The 20,709-nt window shown below is 45.0% G+C and overlaps 1 protein-coding gene across 8 annotated transcripts in view; it reads left to right on the forward strand.

The window, feature by feature from the left end:
• KANK1 (KN motif and ankyrin repeat domains 1) overlaps nt 1–20,709 on the forward strand; it is a 131,359-nt gene that overhangs the window by 97,296 nt on the left and 13,354 nt on the right. For 4 of the 8 annotated variants that reach the window (XM_076363348.1, XM_076363349.1, XM_076363346.1 and 1 more), the window contains 3 exons: nt 6,049–8,703; nt 18,511–18,729; nt 19,563–19,671. In XM_076363348.1, coding sequence (XP_076219463.1) covers nt 6,049–8,703; nt 18,511–18,729; nt 19,563–19,671 — 2,983 coding nt within the window. Of the gene's footprint in view, nt 1–4,769; nt 4,816–4,935; nt 5,099–5,558; nt 5,644–6,048; nt 8,704–18,510; nt 18,730–19,562; nt 19,672–20,709 lie in introns of those variants that run through there. The other 4 variants (XM_076363353.1, XM_076363345.1, XM_076363352.1 and 1 more) reach the window with 4 other exon arrangements.

Genomic DNA, 20,709 nt, shown 5'->3' on the forward strand with positions numbered 1-20,709 from the left:
TGGCATTGTAGCCCAGTGCCCTAGTGTTTGTGTTCACAGTGCAACCAAAACACAGCAGCCCTCTGAATCATCTTTCTTCAACATTGCTGCTGTTCATTGACTTAAGGTGGTATCCTTAATTCACTTCTGTGAGGCTTGCCACTACAAATATCTGAGCTGGAGCTTCTACATCTTGAAATAAAATGCTATTTATTACACAGTGTTGTAGCTTCAGCCTTTCTCCGTTATTATTATCAGGGAAGTTGCTATCCCCCATTTTTTTATTACAACCCCCACCCCAAAGTACTGAGTATTTAGATGTCAGATTTAAAAGTCAGCTCCCCAGTTGGGGTATTGACACATAGATTTTAAAAAGTAATCTAAAAACTGCATAAAATATTTTACCATTTTTCTGCTCCTCTTTTTTCTTTGAGATTACATTTGCAGCAAACATTTTACACTGGACATTTATTTCCTCAGTAAAATGTGCAGTAAATGGAATTCCTCTGTAACAGGAGAATCCTCTGCACCTGTAACTGCAGGGTTGGTAGCAGGGTCGGTCATTCCTCTCTGGCTGGGGCATTTTGGTTTGGACTGTAGTACCCCATATCCCACAGCCTCAGGTGCATCAGGAGTTAAATCCCATTTGCTCCAGGCATAGCTGTAGCTGAGTAATAGCAAAACAGATTACCTTTCTTACAAGGTGGTATTTATTGGTTGTTTTTCCATAGCAGAAAAAGAGGGGAAGGTGTTGTCAGCCACGTCTACACTATAGTGTGGTGTGCTGGGCAATTGTGCCATTGCTTGTACAAGCTGAGCCGGGTCATCCAGGCACTCCGGCCTGGCACTGCAGGAAGGGTGGCTGAGGCCAGCACCGGGCTATGGTCATGGGCAGCTTCGTAGCTTGACTCTGCTGTGCTGCAGTGGCCCTCCTCCTTGTGGGAGACGAGCAGCCAACTGAGGCAGTCTGCGCTCCACACCTGCGGCGTGCTTCACACTACTACTGTGTGCTTTAACTGCAAAGGGAAAAATAAAACACTGGATGCTCCTGCTGTGTCTGGCGAAGTACAGAAACAACTTTCTGTTAAGTTTTTCCCTCTCAGTTCTTGAAATAAAATAAAATAAAAATCTGATAGATTGATTGTTTGGGGTTTGGGCTTTTTTCTCCCCACCTTTGGAAATACTAGAGAGCTAGGCTGAATTGTTGGAGAGCTAGTGGTTTCATGGCATCTTCTGTATATTGCTAGCCAAAAGAAAGCCGATCAAATGGGTGTGCTGCAAGGCTAAGGTCTATTTTCCAAGTGGTTTTGTTGTTGTTTTTAACTTACATTCAAATCCCAACACCTGAAAAGGAGAATTAAAGAAAAATAGTTAATTATTCCATTCTGCTTTTTCTTTTTGAGCAAGTGCTCAGCCTCATGTATTTTGGTTCTTTTCAGAAAGCAAGGCTGATATTTATATATGCTGAAGAACAGAAAGAGAAAAGAACAAAAGTACTATTGGAGGTGGGAAGAGAAGGGGAAAAGCATCAATTTCTTCTCTGTTGCAGTAGAGAATCAAAAAGAACTCTTTTTTTAATCCCCTCTTTCCCTGCCCCAGATAAACTTTCAAACTGAAGTTGAGCATATAAAAATACTGATTCGACTCCATTTATGCCAGCTATCACCTCTGTATTTTTCCTCTGCAGCATTCTTTATGAATTGTCTTATGCCATTACTCTGGAAGGAGACTCTGTTATTCATAACATTATTTCAATAGAAAAGACTTCTTTAATAGCAGTCAGATCCAAGATAAAAATGCCTTAGAGCAGATATCATAACCAGATGGGGAGAGAAGGCTTTAGATATGTTGTCTGTATTTTTCATGGCATCTTAGACTTTTAGCTTCAGAAATACATCTTCAGTTGCTTCTCTTTGCTCTTCCTGGACCCTCCAAGGCGGCTCTACAATGAAGTTTTCCTGGCTTGCAGAACCAAAACTCTGCATCTGCCCACATTTTCACTGCTTTTCTCTCCCTCAGAAGTCTTGAAGCACATCAACTAAATGTCATATTTTTTTCCAGTTGTCCTTGTCTGGGAGCAGACATGATTAGTGTGGACTCAGGTAGGGCTGACTCAGTATTTTAATATACTGATGTTCTTGTGTAGTGCATTGGATAGGATATAATTTAATAGAAGTTGGCAAGACTGGAATGTTTGGACAGAGCCAGTCCCAGCAGTGCAGGAGGTGAGAATTGAAGAGTGCATTTTTTAAATGCTGCTTGTGTCCTGCCTGTGGTTATCCTGCAGCAGGGAGAGGGAAATGAAGTCTTTCCATATTTCTGGAGAAATGCATTAATAATGACAGTACCACAACGAGGCCTCTGTGCTTCACACAGTGTTTTACTTCACAGTTACTGGCCTAAAAGCATGATGTGTTTGTGTCTCGTTGCATTTAAAAACATTTCAGAAGAAAACAGGAGTGTCTGCAGTATTTTCACAGACAAAGGTGTATGTGTTTGTGCATCTGCACATACTGTTTCAGTGTAACACAATGATGTGATTAGTATTTGCCTGAGCTACTGTAGAGACGGGGGGAACAGTTCTTCTAATTTTAGCAGTGCCCATGATCAGCTGGCCAAGGATGAGACAAGACACCTAACAAGAGTGTACTGCCCGGTATTTGCTGCAATACTTCTATGTGTGTTGGGGTGAATGGGGTGGGAATCTTTTGCTCACTTGAGGTCTCTGGGCAGGAAGGCTTGCCTTTCTAGCTGAAGGGCAAATAGACGCAGCTTCCTCCAAAGTTAATCTGAGGTACCTGCTTGTGTAGCACTTGGTACTCACCCACCAAAGCTAGGGAGTAAGGGCATCCATGATTCATCCAGGACCTAAGGGCTGAAAGGAAGAAGGGCTGCACTCTTATCAGGTGTTTATTCATTTCCTTTTTATTAGATTTTTTTCTTCTCATTTGGAACTGATAAAACCATTTTTATTGCTTGAAAACAGCCATCCATTTTGCTTTGTTCCATGCTTAACAGGCACACCCATTTTGGCCCTTTCTCTGAGACAGTGAAATGCACAAAGGCTTGGCACAGCTCCTGCATGCAGCATCACAGTGTTGTGTTGTTGGTAGATTGCATGCCTGATCCTCATTTGTCTTAACGAATCAAGAAATGTCTCCAGAGATCAACTCATAATACTGGGATTGTGTTGGTGGAGTGCTCGCTGTGTTGTTCTAAGGAGAAGTAAGAGGCAGTCAGCTCTGCACACAGTCTCATGCTTCTGGAGAAGCAGATACGAACTGTGTCCTGGTAGTGCTGCCAGCTTAAGCTGAGAACCAAAGGGATTTCATTGTGAAGACACTGAGCTGCCTGCAGGTGTTGTGGAGAGGTTTAGTGGGGGATTCAGTGTCTGTGTGATTATTTTTTTATTAATTTTTGATGGGTTTCTGTTGAGCAATCTTAATACCATTCCATGAAGAAGAAAAAATCTATCTGAGATTCCAGTTTGGCTCTCATGACTTAACATGATATTTGCATGTCTTTTTAGAGGTTTTATGAATATTTTTCCAAAGATGCATTAATTCTTAAGTCCTGGGACTTCCAAAGAGTCTGTTCCTCCCTCCCCATCCAACACTTACGCGTTGTGCCCAAGGACAGCTTAGAGGAGCTGCCTGACTTCCCTGGTGTAGTGATGGGAGAATTGGAGATGTTGCTGGGTAGGAAGACAAGGACCAAGACAAGCAGAGGAAAGGAACTGGGAAAAATGGGAGAGCAGGTAAAATTGATGGACCTTGAATTTACATGGGCTGGGTGGAGTGACTAGAACCAAGCCTGCAATGAGGGGTGAGAGTATAACCAGATTTTGGGTTAGAATTAGTGGAGCAAGCAAATGGATGTAAGTAGAGAAAATGGGTGAGAAATCCGAAGCATGGGAAGAAGGCAGAAAGAGACCAGGAGACTAGAGAAGATGGGGGGCCAGTGTGAGAGTGGGGACAAACCTAGGGTGCAGGCGGAAAGGGGGAGGAGCTGTGGGGTCTGGAAAGGAGAGTTGTCTGTCTGTGGGGAATGGAGCCAGGATGAGAATCTGGGAATAGAACACTGAATTTGGGGAGGAAGAGGAGTAATTCAGAGTGTATACTCTGTCTCGTTCTCTCCCTGTCAGTGGGAGTCCTGGAGATTTTTTCCCTGCCTGACATTGAGGCAGTCCTGTTGGAAGAAGTTGTGTGTGCTTATGTGCTTGAAGTATGTGTGTATGCATGTATTTTTGCTTCCACTCTGGTATTTAGATGGCTATTTTGGGTGCGTCTATAAGTAAATACCACAGCGTACTGAGACTCCGGTCTTTCAGCAGAAACATGTGGTCTGGGGGGGGTGGGGGTGGTATTTGTGTCTGCCAAACAGTCTGTCCGCACTGCAGGACCGAGATACCAACGCGCGCAGGTCAGCCCCACTTCTGTTGCTCTCACACGTGCCTGCCTGTGTCTCTGTCTCCATCCTATTCTTTTCCCGTGCCGGGGAAGGTAGGTTTTCCCTGAGCATCCTCCTCCTTCCGTCTGTTGCTCGGGGTGTCCTGTAGTAGTCAAAAGCGTACGGGATCGCCTTGAAAGCAGTTACACTGTCTGTAGACAAAGCTTTTCTTAAGCATGCCAAGGAAACTGGAAAAACAGGAGCTTTTTTTTTTCCTTCTGCTAAACCTTTTGAGTACAACATTAAGTCACTTCCTGTAGTTGCAGTAAGTCAGGAGTTTCTCTTCCCCCCCCCCCCCCCCCCGGCTTATATTCCTTTAAGAGGACGCGGCTTCCAAACCTCGCCTTTTAAAAACGAAACGGAGAGCTGAGCTCGCTTCCAGCCACGGTAGCAGCCCGCTGCGCCCCGCGGGCGGGGGCGGGGCGGACCCCGCACCTCGGGCGGGGGGAGCGGGCAGGGCGGCGGGCGGGCGGGCTGGCGGAGCTCGGCGGCGGGGCCGGTGTGCGCGGCCGGCCGGCGCTGCGCGGGTGCGGGCGGCTCTTCCTCATGGGGTGAAGAAGGAGAAAGCCGGGAGGGAGGCAGAGCTTCGGCATGTGACACATGAAGCTGGGGCGGCCATACGTGGCTGGAAAATTTGCAGCGTGGGGACAGAGGCAGGTGGCTAACTCAGGTAACCGGAAAGCTGGCTTTTATTATTCCTCCAGCTCATAACTCGCAACAGTTGTTTTTCCCTTCTCTCCCCCCCTCCCCCTCCCCCTTCAAGTGGGAAGGGAGGAGCAGGTTGTATAGCAGTATTGCGTATAAATACTCAGCCCAAGGAAGCCCAGCAGATCTGGTGAAGTTTTATTTGGATTGCTCTGGGGACGGGCAAGTCTGGTGGGCAGGTGGGTTTTCCTCACGTGCGAGGCGACAGTCTCCCTCAGCAGTGGGTTTCGGGACCCTGCTGAAAGGGGCTCCCGCTGCCTGTCGTGGTGCGGGGGGCTTCGTGCAGTTTAAAATGAAAGAGGCAGAGGCGCTGGTGGAAGTAACGTGAGCTGAGGTGAGAGCGAACTGGTATTGCTGCACTTGCGGCAGCAGTTCCCAAAGCCATAAATAAAACAGCTGCAGATCTGTGTAAAGTCTAATGGCATCGGTTGCGTAAGGAGCGGGGTCGGAGTTCCTGTCGCCTGCTCGAATGCACCTTCTGGAGGAGTTGGTCTCCGGATGATTCGTGCGGTACGTTGTAATCCTGTGGTCTCTATGTGACAGCGTAGTGTGTGTGAAAGCTTGGTGTGACACAGGAAGGCTGGAGGGATTGGGGAAAGACAGCTTTGAGCTACTAGCTGTGCCACTTCTGTGCCTCTTTGTTAACAGATGTTATCTGTGCGTGTGCATGTGTACACATTTATGTGGGTATGCACTTCTCAGCATTTGAAAACCTACTGATTAACTTTTAAAAAGTTAATCAGGATTTAGTGTTGAGGGTCAGTCAGCGGAAAGCTGGTCTGCTCGCTGAGCTGCAGCAGCAGTTTCTGCCTCCGGCGTGCTGTGAACACCCATCTTCCTGCGCTTGTGTTTCAGCGCGTTGTTTACTGAGACATAGTTTCTTTTCCAATGCCGATTTTGTTTCTTCTTTTCCAGAAAAAGAGGAAGTTATTATAAATGGAGAAGGTGAAAAAGAACGGAAAGACCCCTATTTTGTCGAAACACCTTATGGCTACCAGCTAGACTTGGATTTTCTGAAGTACGTGGATGATATACAAAAGGGGAATACCATTAAGAAACTAAACATCCGAAAGAAGAGGAAAGCTGTACCAGCCTCGGCAGGTACCAAGAACTCTGGTGGCCAGTGCAGTGGCTGGACCTCCACAGAGTCTCTCTCCTCGTCGAACAGTGATGAGAACAAGCAGTCTAGCCTGGCAGCGAGGGGTCAAGTAACCTTGTCCATTGCTGCGAGACCCTCAGTTTCCTTTGAAGCATCTCCTTCCTACTTAACCGTCCCTGAGACTAAGCAGCTTCTTCCTCCCTCCCCTCAGCCTCCTCGGCACAACCTCCATGTAACAAAAACCCTCATGGAAACACGGAGGCGACTCGAGCAGGAAAGGATGACGCAGGTCACGCCTGGAGATGTCCGCAGGCCTCGGCTTTCCAGCTTTGGAGGCATGGGCTCCACGAGCTCCCTCCCCTCTTTTGTGGGATCCAGCGGGTACGGTCACATGTCTCAGCAGCTGCAGAATGGGTATCAAGGGAACGGCGACTACGGCGCCTGCTTCAGCCCCTCCTTGGGCAGCTCCATTCGTCACAGCCCCATGAGCTCAGGAATATCCACACCAGTCACCAACGTGAGCCCGGTGCATCTGCAGCACATCAGGGAGCAAATGGCAGTTGCCCTCAAGCGTCTCAAGGAGCTCGAGGAGCAAGTCAAGACCATTCCTGTGCTGCAGGTCAAAATTTCAGTGTTACAGGAAGAGAAGAGGCACATGATGGCTGAACTCAAAAACCAGAGGAAAGCCACTCAAAATGACACGTATGGTTTCAGAAAGCGATCCTACAGTGCGGGAAATGCAGAGCAGTGGGAACACATGTCTCAGGTGAGAAGAGGTGGAGAACTGTATATAGATTGTGAGGAAGAGGTGGAGAGCGTGGAGCAGAGCTCTCAGAGGATAGAGGAGTTCAGGCAGCTGACTGCTGAGATGCAAGCCCTGGAGAAAAAAATCCAGGATAGCAACTATGAAAGTCCAGCAAACCTTCGGGTGAACAGAGAAAGCCTGACAAAAGAAACTCGATCTGTTGCTGTAGGTGCTGATGAGAACATGAATGATGTGATTATATACAACAGATCTGCAAGGCAACACAGAGAAGTAGCTGTGGGGACAGAGAAAGAAATGAGAGAGTCTGGGGTTGGGGTGACGGAGGCCATGCTTGGCTTGTCTACGGAGGTTGAGAAAGAGATAGAGCTTCAGCAGCAGACCATTGAAGCCCTTAAGGAGAAGATTTACAGACTAGAGGTTCAGTTAAAGGAAACGACCCATGACAGGGAAATGACCAAATTAAAACAGGAGCTGCAGGCAGCTGGGTCTAGGAAAAAAGTGGATAAAGCCGTGATGGCTCAGCCCCATGTGGTCAGCAGGATGGTGGAGGCCGTCATACAAACGAGAGACCAAATGGTGGGAGACCACGTGGACGTTGCCGATTCGTCAGTGGGAAACCACCTGCAGACAAGCAGCGTTGGCAGCTCCTGCAGACCTGCTGTGCGGAGCACGGCTGCAGGCCCTGAGCTGCTGATGAGCCGGTGGCTGGTGAGGGAGAGGGCAGAGGTGCGAGACCAGGGCACAGGGAGGTCAGTTGAGCTGCGCGATAAGGCGGTGGGCGCAGAGACAAGCGTCTGTGAGACAGGTGTCAACACGGAGGAGCCAGCAAGTGCTCCGAGCCCTGGCCGGACAGAGCAGTTGGTTGGAGCAGTGAGGTCTGTGGGCTGTGGGGATTGCTCGGTGGACGTGGTGGTTTGCACCCCCAAGGAGCATGTGTCCCGTGAAACGGCCACAGAGACTGTGCCCACGGCAGAGGCGATGGTGATGGCCGTGCCTTCTACAGCTAGCCGGCAAACCAGCACCACTTTGGAGATGGTGAGCCAGTGCACCAGCACAGAGACAGCCTCCCTGGCAGACTGTGGGACAAACACCTTTCTGAGCAGCTGTGATAAACAGACCAACACGGAGAGCGTGGAGACACGGAGCGTGGCAGTAGGAGATGGCCGGGTGAAGGACATACACGTGTCTGCTAAAATGCGTTCAGTTGGAGTGGGCACCTTGCTCTCTAGCCACCCTGGCTTTGAAAAGCCCTCTGCAATAAAAACCAAAGACTGTGGCATTGGGCAGATAAACGTTCATGAGAACTACCTGGTTGGTCTTAAAATGAGGAGCATTGCCTGTGGAGCCCCTCCATTGCCGGTTGTGCCAGCTGGCACCAGGAGCATTGGTGTTGGTGGAGAGTCCGTGTGCGAGCCGGTGAGTGGCCTGTTGGAAAGCCCTCTGCCTCCGCCTGAGCTGAGGACGGGCTTGGATCACTACATTGAGCGCGTGCAGAAGCTGCTGCAGGAACAGCAGATGCTGCTTGCTGAAAATTACAGTGAATTGGCAGAAGCCTTTGGAGAGCCCCACTCCCAGATTGGATCTCTCAATTCGCAGCTCATCAGCACCCTCACCTCTATCAACTCCGTCATGAAATATGCTAGCACAGAGGAGCTGCGGAGCCTGGACCTTCAGAAGCAGTGCATGGAGAGAAGCGCCCCGTCAGGTAAGCCCAGTGTCCGGGCATGCATTTGGTCTGCTCCTTGCCAGCACCGCAGGTCAGTCACCTGCTAGGCTCTCACTGTGTCTGGAAGCAAGTGTGTAATCCTCCCCAATGAAACGCAGAACATAACGTTGCTGGACATGCCTATTGGGTATTCTCTCCAGCCCACCACTGGTAAATGAAAAACCAGAGGTGGTATAATGTTAAGAGAATTCAAGGTTAATGCCTGTGGGTTTGGAATTTTGTCCTTCCTTTAAATTTGGCATGCAATTTTTAAAAACTACGGTGTCAGATTTGACAGAGTTGAAAGTCACATTCAACGTCTGTATCAAACTGACTTGTTTCCACAGACATTTCCCTGGGTTTTGTAGTGTTTCTTCCATTGCCTTCGTTCCTTGTGCCTCTCGGCCAGAGAGCTGTGGGGTGCTTTCCCCATTCCAGGAGGGCTGATTGCTTTATAATAGGCAACTCTAGAGCGCTTCACAGAAACCACATCTTGCATCTTCTCTGTTCCAATAACTATTTGTCCTAATGCCTAATTACAGCCTCATGTTTGAAAGGCATAAGCTGTAATTACTGCTGGAGGTTTTGGTGACACTCAGGAAAGGCAAGAATTGAGATTTAAATACTTCCTTGCATTTTATTTATTTACTTCAAAATCTATACAATTAATTTGAGGGATTTCTTTACTCCCTGCAGTAAAGTTGCTTACTTTTTTTTTATTATTATTTTTGGGTGTCTGATAGTTTAGTTTAAAACTTAGCCATTTTTTCTAATACCTTATTGCTGAATCCAACCACATTACTATTAAATTTATAAATGTTGGCTTACTGGAAACTAGTATGTAATGCCTAGCAGTGACTGTTAGATACTGTCTTGGTCCTGCCATACAGTGACTGAAACAGGAGGTTAAGGAAACAGGAGGAACTTGTGCAAATTCATCTGTATCATGGGTGATGAATTGGAAAAAAAAATCCTGAGTAAATACCATTTAATGTCAACATATTATTATTGGCTAATGCACTGCTATATAAAGCTCTTGCAGCTTATTAATGTCTTAAAATTTACCTATTTTTGTTAAAAGGCAGCATGGTAAATCTGATTCTTTTTGACGTTCATGCGCTAAATTGAACCATCCATTAAAGGAGTTAAAGTAAAAATTTTAGCTTCCCATAGCAAAGCAGTAAGCAACATTTATGTAGCGGTAAAGAAAAGGTATGATATCCTGTTTGCATGCATGCAATATGATATTATATATGCAATATTACTATCTTTCTGGTATGCACTTTATATTTTGGGCTTCTTAAAAGTAATGATACTATAATAATAAGCGTATCTAGCAGACACCAGAAGTGTCCTTAAAAACAGTGAACCAGAATTTTTGCTAGCTGTAAATCCTCGATTCCTTTCCCTGCTTTTACTGTACGATACCAAATGTGTAGTCTAGAGACTTGGAAGTATTTAGACACAAGTGGAGCAATGGATCATATTTTACTAAAGATGTTCTTATGCGGATTCAAATTTCACGTTCTTGATAAAATTATTTTGGAATAATTTTATTTTAACTTGTAATGCCATTATCTTTAGCTGTGGATGCTGAGTGTAAAATCTCTTTATTTTTAGTCCCTGGTAAGAACTACATGCCAGGACTGTGTGCATAAATCAGGCTCTGGGCTATAACAGTTTAGACCCATGCAGAACTGGAATGAGAAGGAGGTCATAAGCCTGAAATGTTTCCCCTTCTCTCTCTATTAATTTCAAAAATACTGTCTTTACTACATTTATCTGCTAGTCCTGCTGCCTGTTCCTGTGGTTTTACAGATCATGTGTTACTTTTTTCAGTAAAAGGATTTTTGCTGAATGAAGCGCTAACTTAAATAATTCTGTAAGCACTGGAACTAATAAAGCCTTTTTTTTTTTTTCCATGCATCAGTATCTCATGATAGCTTGTGAGCTCTTAATAAGTCTTTCCTCGCATTTACATCTCTTGGATGTAGCTTTTCGGGTGTTTTGTGTGTGAACTCAACCAGCACCCCTTTCTCCAGGCCTGGCATCTCAGCCTGATTTTTCTAAAGCTTGTATAAATATAAAAATCCTTCAGACCACTAAATCCCTAGTCCAGTTTGGTTAAAATGAGTTATCGGGTTTAAGTTACTGAAAGAAGCATGACCTCGGAAGCCTTGGTTTCTTAGAAAAACAGGCTGAAAATAGAGGCAGAAGTGCCTGGTTTCACAGTAGCAGCAGTAGTGTTGTCTTTAATATTTTATTCAAAGAGCATCCTTAGGAAGCACCTCTTAGAGGCCAGGTACTTTTAGGGCAAAAATACCTGAGCTGGCTTTGAGGCATGTGATTTGGGTGCCAGTTTGCCATATTAAAGGGTTAGTGGTCCATACTGGTTCTGATACCTGAGGTAGCACATCAGTCAAATTCTCAGCTTTACAGATTTTTTTTTCCCTGCTAGTGCTGGGGAGATGGGGGTGTGCTGGGGGGGCGTCTGCCGTCTCGCAGCCTGTGACACAGCTAGTGGCAGGCGATGGAGACACAGGCACGAGAGCTGGAGCCTGCTGAGCAGGACGCGGGCTGGCTCTGCAGCTGGCATCCTTAGACACAAACCAAGGGGACATCTGAGATGATCTCTGAACCAGGTCTATTAGCAATTAGTATATTGCTTGTTGCAAAATAAACACCTTCGCTTCCGTAACTAAGCAACTCCTATTTACATATGCACTGTCTTTCAGAAGCCCTAGTGGTGTCAGGGAAATCAAACCCGCTGGCCAGACAAGCCGATTTCCACTCCGCAAAGTCATGTTAGCCAGCATTGGCACCCTGTCTGTGTCCAGCTGGATCGTATGGATGTGGGTGACAAACCTAGACGCTAACTGATCCTTATTTTCAGACCAGACAGCATATAGGAGGACTAAGAGAGGTGAGCGCATTCAGGTTCTCTGTTTATTGTCACAGAATTTTTGAGAAGTTTCAGAAAGTTACACTTGAGTGCGTCTGATGCGTTTTGCAAAATATCAGCCAGAGGCCTAATGTCACTTGTAGGGGTTTTAATTACATGGACTTTTCACAAGTCTTGTAGATGGATGTCTTTCACAGGCAAGGAGTTTGCAAGTGTGGTATTTAAAAACAACTGCTCTACCATTGATTTGAAAAATTACCTGAGCATATTTGACCTGAAAATGCATGGTTATTTTGTCTCAGTGATCTTTGGAGTATCAGTTTTACAGACAATTTTTGGAGCCGTCCTGACTGAGCACCCCAGTGGAAGCATTACACTAATCATCGTGAGGAAGGAGGCAACTTCTTGAATTAAGACTTGAGGGAATGAAAGGAAGTAGGAAGCAAGTGGTGTCAGAAGTCTCGGGGGATAGGAAAACGTGATGTGCCACCTGGTGGAAAGATCTTCCAGGGTTTTCGACTTGATAACTTTCACTCAGAGCTGGGGAGGGCAGGCTGAGGGATGATGGAAAGACCGAAGGAATGATGGTGATGCGAGAAGCTTCTGGTTGTCCGAAGCTGGTGTGTAGGACTCATGAGGTATTGTGGCCATGGTTGTCTCTCTCCGTGTAGTCATTTGTAATGCAAAAACAGCAGGGAACTGGAGAAAGCTGTTTTCTCTTAACAGCTCTTCTGTTTGACAAAGTTTGTAGCCTTTTCTCTCAAAAACTGTGTATCTTGATGGGTTGGTAACCCCCCTCCCGGCAGCATGGACCACGCTAGTGCAGTTAAAGACTTGAGGCTTGCCTGAGGCTCGGGAGCCGGCGCTGTTTGAGGCTCAGGCATGTTGGTGCACCCTGCAAAGCTGTGGGTTGCTACAAATTGCACTGGTTGTCTACGTCTAGGCAAGTGAACGAAGCCCTCGGCTTCAACTCTGCCACAGATGCATGCCTTAATCACCAGGTTAAGTTTCTTTACAGATGTGCCTGTTTGTGTAACAAACAGAATCCGTCTGTGTTTCTGCCGGGGAGAGGGTGACTGACGTACGTGAAGCATTTTTAACATTCCCTGGAAGGTGGTGCATGATGCAAAACGGTCATGCAGATGGTCCCATCTGTGTGCCAGATGAGTACTGTTTATTCATGTGTGTCTGCCTGGCATCTCAAAGAATACAGTGCCTCCTCTGCGTTTTTTGTATGGCAGGTGGTATCTATTAACCTGCTAGTTGTGACAACGTATAAAGCTCAAATGCCTGTGTTGTTTGAAAATGGTAGCGACCTCTATATTAGGAGCTGAGGCATTTAGCTGGGGTTTTTTTCTGTTTTAAATACCTATCCCGTTATATCAGAAGAGAAGCAGAGACCTGGTCAGTAATTGTCCTATAAAGACATTATTCAAGTGAAACTCCATATAGCTCTTTAAAGAGGTTTGACGTACCTTCCCTGGTCATGTGTTAATACAAGCTTATTACTATTGCCATTATTGTCATTAGAATATTTGCTGGTTTCATTCTGTGGCAGCACTACATGGAGTGTTTGAATCTGAAAGGTGCTCTATCTCCTCATTTCTCCTTCAGTTAATAAAGACTATAATTTGCCACGGTATAAATAATTTTTTCTTTCAAATCTATTGCTGCTTAGAGAGTGGCAAGCTCCAGCCTGCTAGCCTGTCTGTTAGAGTGACTTTGGTAAAACCCCAGTTCCCTCCCCGTGCTGTGGCACAGGGACATGATGTTCAGGCACTGAGCTTTGTTCAGAGTTCAGCTCCCATGGTAACAGGCACACCTATGAATATTTAATGGCAGGAGATTCCCGTTTTTCCAAGGAAGTGTTGTTGTATTTCAGCAACAATAAAGCATCAGCTGAGAAGATCAACTCCTCATAAATGAGAAAGAAAGGAAAGCTCTGAGATGACCTTCCTGCTGTGCCCAGCATCATGAGATGCTTTGATCCACCACTCATCAGGGAAATTAAGGATGGCTTTCACCAAACTTCACACACAGTTGTCTTGGAAAGAGAGCATTTCATACATAACATGATTAGCTGCTTCACAGACGTGTAATATTTTGTGTTCGATCTTGTTCAATTAAAGGAATTGGTTTTGACTTCCAGTTTCAACAAACTAGCTTCACCAGCTAGTTTGTGGATGGAAGGCAGCTTCTCAACAGAAAGAAAATGGTTAAAGCAAGAGTGAAAATGAAATTGAGATTGTTCTTGCAATCCTTTTAAAGGAGCCATCCTGTTAGAAGGAGCCTTTTCCCTGGAGCCAGATGGTAGTTGCAACATTTACCTACACCTGGGCCCCAAGTGAATCTGGCTTCTGTCAGTTTATCGTATAAAAAGTTCATGTGTGGCAATTTTTTGTTCTGAAATTTTAAATTCACTGACTTTTAACCTGGAATGGCTCAAAAGTACCTTTTAAAATGAAACTCTGTAGTCTTCTGAAGGTGATACATTTATCAGGTAAATGGATTAGTATCAATCATTGTAAATGTTTAAACGTAACAAGTTTGCTCATCACTGCCTTGTTATTTACCTTAGTAGAATGTTTTTTTTTTCTTCAGTAGTTCTGATCTGTAGAGCAAATGGAAAGTGGGTTAAAAATTATTTATATGGAAAAAATAACTTTTTAAGGGTAAAGCAACTTAATAAGATTTAAGACCACTGGAGAAGAGTTTGTGTTCTTCAGTGACAGTAATTTCATAGGGAGCTTATTGCTACCGTGAAGAAATCATGCAGCGTGAAAGAGAAGTATTTCCTTGCTGTATATGCTTCAGACAACATTTATGCACTGTCTTTAACAGGGAGTGTGTAAGTTGTATCACTGGCTGTTATACTGTGCAAGTAAATGTTTGTACTGATCAACAGGTTAAAAATAAAATCTCTGTGCAGCTACCACATAGGCAGCAAGCTCGTGCCCTTTTTTTAGCTAGAAGCTTGTGATGTTCCAGCCAGAGAGCTAGGTTCTCATCCTGATGGTATTTAATTCCCCGGCTTCGTTTGCACTTCTCTTGATTTCCAGTGGTATAAAAGTATTGTCAAGCTAAATTGTTTTTATAGTAATACTTAGGTTTGCTTCCATCAGACTAAATGGAATTTTTCAAAAGCAAGTAAAGGCCGGGCTTCTGTTATCATGAGTTCAGCACAAATTCAGGGGAAAAAGTACTGTTTAAAGCTCACCCAGTGAGTTCCCTGAACCAGCTTACTACATGACTACTCATGCTGTCATAAATGGAAGGGAAGGTCTGCAGTTAGGAAGGGATATAGCATCTTAATAACAATAAACAGATTTTATAGGTGCCAGAAATGGCACGGGCAATCTGCTGCTGACATATAGTAGTTTTGCTGTCACCCTGGCTTAAACTGGTAAGATTTTCAAAAGAAGCACAAGTGATTTAGGAGTGGAGGTTCCTTCTAAAAAATTAAAAACAGGTGCTCTCATTCCCTCAAACCACTGGGGCTAAACCACTGAAGATGCTTCAGTCACTTGTTTCCCTCTGAAATTGATGAGTAGCTTTCTGCGTAAGGGTTTACAAACAGTTGAAGTCTGTAAGTTTTTTTGGTTTGTCTTATCCTACTTCTAAATTACTTGTGAACTTTTCCAAGATCCCATACTATATTGCAAAATACATTTAGAAATTCCTGGCAGCTCCATGCTGTGGTTAGCTACGTTATATCAATACTTAGAAACTTATGTCAAGTTTGCATTATTTGCCCACAACAGCGAACTAACAAAAATCAACAGGGTGAGTCTACCCGAGCGGCTCTGTCTGGAGGCAGTGGCTGGCTAAGCGTTAAACCTGTTGGCTGATTTACTGTCAGTGCTGTGCGCTGCAACCCAGTGTCGGTGAGAAGGATTCTGTGCAAGCATACTTGAGATCTGTGAGGTGAGATGACGAGTCTGTTTGAAGGTCTGTGTAGACTGGTGGTAATCTTCAGCCAGGGTTTCACTTCCACACTTGAGAAGCACGCGGTGCCTCCAGCCCTGACAGCGACCCTGCAGCCTTGTTGGAGGAAGCGGGAACTTGGCTCGTTCAGCTTTTTGGTTTGGGCAGCAGTTGATTAATCTGTTAAATCACTGACCACAGTGTTGGGTAGCACATCTGCTTCCTTCATCCATTTTTCCAAGTGATTTGCACTAGGTTGCTGCTCTCCAAGCATCTTTATGTTGGCTGTCTTGTAAAGGGGAAGGCCTGAGAGCTGATGTTAAATGCTAATTAATGGCTTGCAGCATTAATGGTGTGTTGGGCCCAAAGCTGTCCTTCCTTGAACCTTGGGTACTGTAGATGCAGTAAGTCTAAACATCTTAACAGCTGTGTTAGGAGAATGAGTGTACCGGCCAGTTTGTCTAACGCACACTTATTCGTTGTGTGCTTGTCCTCAAGCCTTGATGTTATCCTCTTTTGTCAGGTGCTGGGGGCTGAGCAGGACACCTCTTCTTCGTTTGAAGGCATGGACAACATGCCGCACCCAGATCCTGAACTCAGTGTGGTGCTTCTCAGCCACTGAGGGATGAACCAGAAGAGGGAACCTACTGAGATCTTGTTGCATCGGTAGCAGGTTTAGCTAGGGAAGAGGCTGTGAGGCAGGGGAGAAAAGTCTGCTGCTGCCCATTTCTCTCTGTCCTACCCTGCAGCTCCCTCCCCAGCTGTGTCCCAGGGCAGAAGGGAGACACCTGAGGAAGTTCAGACCCTGGCTTTGGGGGACTGAGCATTGCTGAGGGGGCATGACAGGGCACACCAAGGTGCTGCTGGTTCACATCAGGCAGCACCCCCCCCTCTGCCCTGCCAGAGCCCTGCCGGCTCCTCTCAACTCCAGCACACGCAAGCCCACCCGTGTCCCCAGGACATGCTGCGGTTGTCGCAGCTGCCTTTGGAGGAGGACTGTGAAGAGACGGAGAGATTTCAGCTGACAGTAAACCTGGGCAGCTTCGGAGGCTTTGCATATCTCCGGTGCTTCAGAGCAGGTCCTCACCACTCCCTTTCCGTGTCCTCAGTGGCGAGGCTGGAGCAGAAGGGGTGACCCGGTAAAACGAGGCGAGGCAGCCACCACCAGCTGCAGTTGGAAGCGATTACTCTGTTTGGTACTCTCTAATTGTAGCTGTCACTGCTCCAAGCAAGCAGAGGGAGAGGCCGTTTCCTTGTTTTTCAATTAAGGGAGTTTGAAAATCATTGGGTTTGGCTCAGCACTCCATCACCTTAGCAGCCCTCTTCTCCTCGGCTGGCGGATCAGGGATGGTGCTCGCTGTCGGGAAGAGACCTGGCTGAAGTCGGCCACTGCTGTGAAGCAAGGAGAGGTGGGGGAGTGAGGGCAGGACTTTCCTGTTGATTTCCACGGGTGCCCATTTTGTCCTGAGCACGCAGGCGTGTCTCTGGAGGGGTTGTTCCTGCACAGGGGGCACTGGAGCGGCTGCCGCCTTCACCCCGCACTTTCCTGAGAGGGCAGAAGCTTTTTGGTTATACCTGTAGTGACATGCCTGTCGATACCCTGCCGTGTGCCTTTCCTGGCAGGCGGCTTCCCCCTGTAGCTTGGAGAAACTAAGCAATGGTGGAAGTGGGCAACAGGTCTCATTGCTGGAGAAGGAGCCTTGGAAATGCAACTGGGGTGAGAGACGGTTGGGAACTCACAGACTTGGGGGGGAACGGGAGCAAAGAGGAGGAAGCTGCTGGGAAGTGGCAATGTTTGGAAAAATCAGCTTCATTATGTTCTGTTATAGGAAAAAAACCCGAACAATTGAGGTGAAGTAAGAAGGGGGAAAGGCAGTCTAGCAAGACCAATAAAGATGTCAGCTCTATTTCTAAAAGTGAATATTTGAAATTTACATTACTACAGTATGTTAGCATCCTGTGCCGTGGCACTCATCTATTTGAATGAGGCAGCTGTGGCTTAATTCTTGATAAATGAAAAGGAAAAAAAGACAGAAGTGATTGAAGCAAGCTTTGAAAGAAAGAAGTGATAGTGTTTAAATAAGTTAAACACTATCTTTTTTTTCCTTGAAATGCTAGCAAGATTACTTAAGGAAGAATGTGTGTTTAAAAAAACAGTGTGTTCCGCAAACAAGCATTTGTGTAGCTTTGTAGAGCAGTCCTAATAGCACAGCTGGAGGAACTCCAGGGGAATCTGTAAAAGTCTGTGCGTAATTAGCACTGCCTTTTAAACACACAGAGGGGGAAAAAATGAGTGCATGCCAGCAAATCAGGAAAAAAAAAATGTATAACCCAAACATTTGGAATTTGATTTGAATACAACTATTAGCTCAGTACAATCCTGAAAAGAAGAAAAAAAATAGAAATGCAGTGGGTGGGAGTTTATTGCAGTTGTCTCAGTAACTGGATAAAGTATATAACTTTGAGAATTAGTGGAATGTTGGCAAAAAGGAAGGTTTCCTGAAAAGTTTCTGCTTTCATGGAAAATGCCATTTCTTAAAAAAGAAAGTAAGACAAAAAGGGCACTGCTCTTGCAGAGGGAACCTGCAGAGTCCGTGAACGTGCTCTTCAGGCCTGTCAGCGAGGAGCAGCTCAGCAAGTCCCCCTGAGCCAGGGTGGCAGGAGCTGGGGTCACTGCATGTACCGAAAGAGAAGGAAAAGGAAGGAGCACTCCTTTCATCCGTTTTAAAGCCAATATCTTAATAGTTTTTCTTTGTATTGTATGTTTTAATGGAAAGAAAAACTCACAGCTATTTTTTTTGTGTGTTTTCTGAAAGCGATCACACCCTTTTCCTATTGGATCCCCAGAAAAGAGTATTGTAGAGCACAAGTGGTGCCCTTTTTTTTCCGATTTGTTTGCTTTTTTTCCCCCTGTTGATCACAGTGTTGACAGAAATGATTTGGTCTGACTCCTCCGTGATGCCTACTGTCTTCTCTGGCAGGTGCTACTTTGGAGTACCTCCCTCACGGCCAACTTGCAAGCACCCACTTAACTTCAAATTTGCGAACGCTGAAATTGGAGCAGGACATTGTGCCTGCTCAGGAGGAGAGGAAGACTCCCCTGGTGGAAGCTGTTCGGGGAAGGAAGTCCTTTTCTTCTCAGGACAAAACTCTCACTCCAATTAACCTGACAGATGACCAGCTTGCCTCTGGCCTCTATGGTAATAACTGGCTCACGTTCACCTTTCATCGTGCTGATGGAGTTTGAATATGAAATACAGTTAAAGAAGGTTTTCAGGGATCTCAAAATTGCGAAACCAGGGAAAGATGTGGCTACAGGGAAAGTCACAGTGTGAGATCCTGTGTCTGCAGATAGTGATTAGTTTTTAAATGGCATTGTAGTGCATCAGTGAAATGCCATTTAGTGTCTTCATAAGAAAAATGTACTGAGAGAGAAAGAGTTAATAAAATATTTTTTTTAAACTTAAATTTGCATGAATGTTTTACCTGTCTTACACTTAGAGATTGGTTTAAAAGTTGTTTCAGTGAATACTAAAATCTGAAGAAACAACCTTGATTGAACGTCTCCACCCTGTTGAATAGGTTATTGTTAAATGTCCTGTCTGTACTAATGTGTTAGTTCTGGCAATGAGCTGCTGTCATCTGACACCAAGAATTAAGATTTTCTTAACAGAGCAGAGTAACCCATTTCAATGTTAGAAGTCTTTCACAAATAGCAAAGGGGAAAAAAAAGTGTCTTTTCTTAAAGTTTTCTAAACCATCATAAAGATTAGCAGCATGTTGGAAGATGGCAAAGTTTGGCTAAACTAGTTTTCTGTTTCCAGAGTTGTTTTTGGAAGTGTTCTTCTATATTTCCAATGTGGATCTCACACCATGACTCTATGTATAAATGTATAAAAAGATTAGAAAGCCCAGCTTCAGTTGGTAAATCAAACAGAAAGCTGTTTGTTTTGAAAAATTGTTTAAAGCTGCTGCAGTCAAAGCCGGCTACAGATTTGTACTGATATGTGTGCTTTGTCTCCCTTTTCAACAGTATGTACTAATAATGAAAACACACTCAAATCTATCATGAAGAAAAGGGACGGGAAAAAGGATTTAAGCAACACCAAGAAGAACCTGCAGTTTGTCGGCATTAATGGCGGGTAAGAGACCCGTCTCCAAAAAATCTGTCATTGAAGCACTTTCACAGTGGGAAGGAAGGGAGGAACCCAGGAGCTTATGCATAGCTTTGGCCTGTCCTTCAGGCTGAGGTGCATCTGCTGAGTTTAAGGGTCGGAGGGAAGAAGGAAACAGCTGAGCTCATCTTAATCCTCTGTGAACCATTTGTGCTTGCAAGTCATACATGGCATCAGTCTCAAGTACCTGTAGATTAGATTGCTGCCAAATTTAACACAGGAAACTGAAACAAACTCAGCCATGGGAACATTTTTCAGGCAATATTTTAGTGAGGAAAACTTTAATATGTATTTGGCAGCTGACAAGCACGGCATTGTGCTGTTGAACAATACAGCAAAAGATGGTGTTGCCTAAGAGTTAACTTTTCTGGCTTTGCGCTAGATAAATACAGAAACTTTGCTACACAAATACAGAAAACAATATGGAAAATTATCTTCTTTGAAAACATTACTTACCCTTGCAGAATGTTGCAAATAACTTTAAAATGGTTTCACCAAATTATTTTTATATAGCTTTTCAAGCCCTTTCCTCAGATTAGTTTTTCTTTAGTACAAATGCGCTGTGCAGTATATAGCCTAAATACCGCAATTACTTTATTTCATACATATTGGCTAAAAGTATTATTACTTATAGGGGGGGAACGTTACCACTCATAAATCACTGTTGTACATTAGAAGAATAGGCTTAGTACATTAATTCATCAGCTGTTGAGGTTGGTGAGATAAGACAGTTCATTAGAATCAGCATTATAATTGTCCAAATCACTTACATTTCACCTAAAAGATCAAAATGTTTGGGATTGTCACAGGAGAAAATGTTAAAATTGTGGCTGTTGTCTTTAGATAGGTTTGTTAGCTTCCCTGCTTATATCTGCCTAGTAAGGCAACAACGCAATTTACTCTGAACAAAGTCGTTTCATTTTGGGGCTAAGGGAAAGTCTGACAGTGTTAAGACTTCTGTTTAAAAAAGGTTGTTCTTTAATTACACACTGTACACATAATAAT

Source organism: Aptenodytes patagonicus, chromosome Z (genome assembly GCF_965638725.1).
Source record: "Aptenodytes patagonicus chromosome Z, bAptPat1.pri.cur, whole genome shotgun sequence".
Lineage (NCBI taxonomy): Eukaryota > Metazoa > Chordata > Aves > Sphenisciformes > Spheniscidae > Aptenodytes > Aptenodytes patagonicus.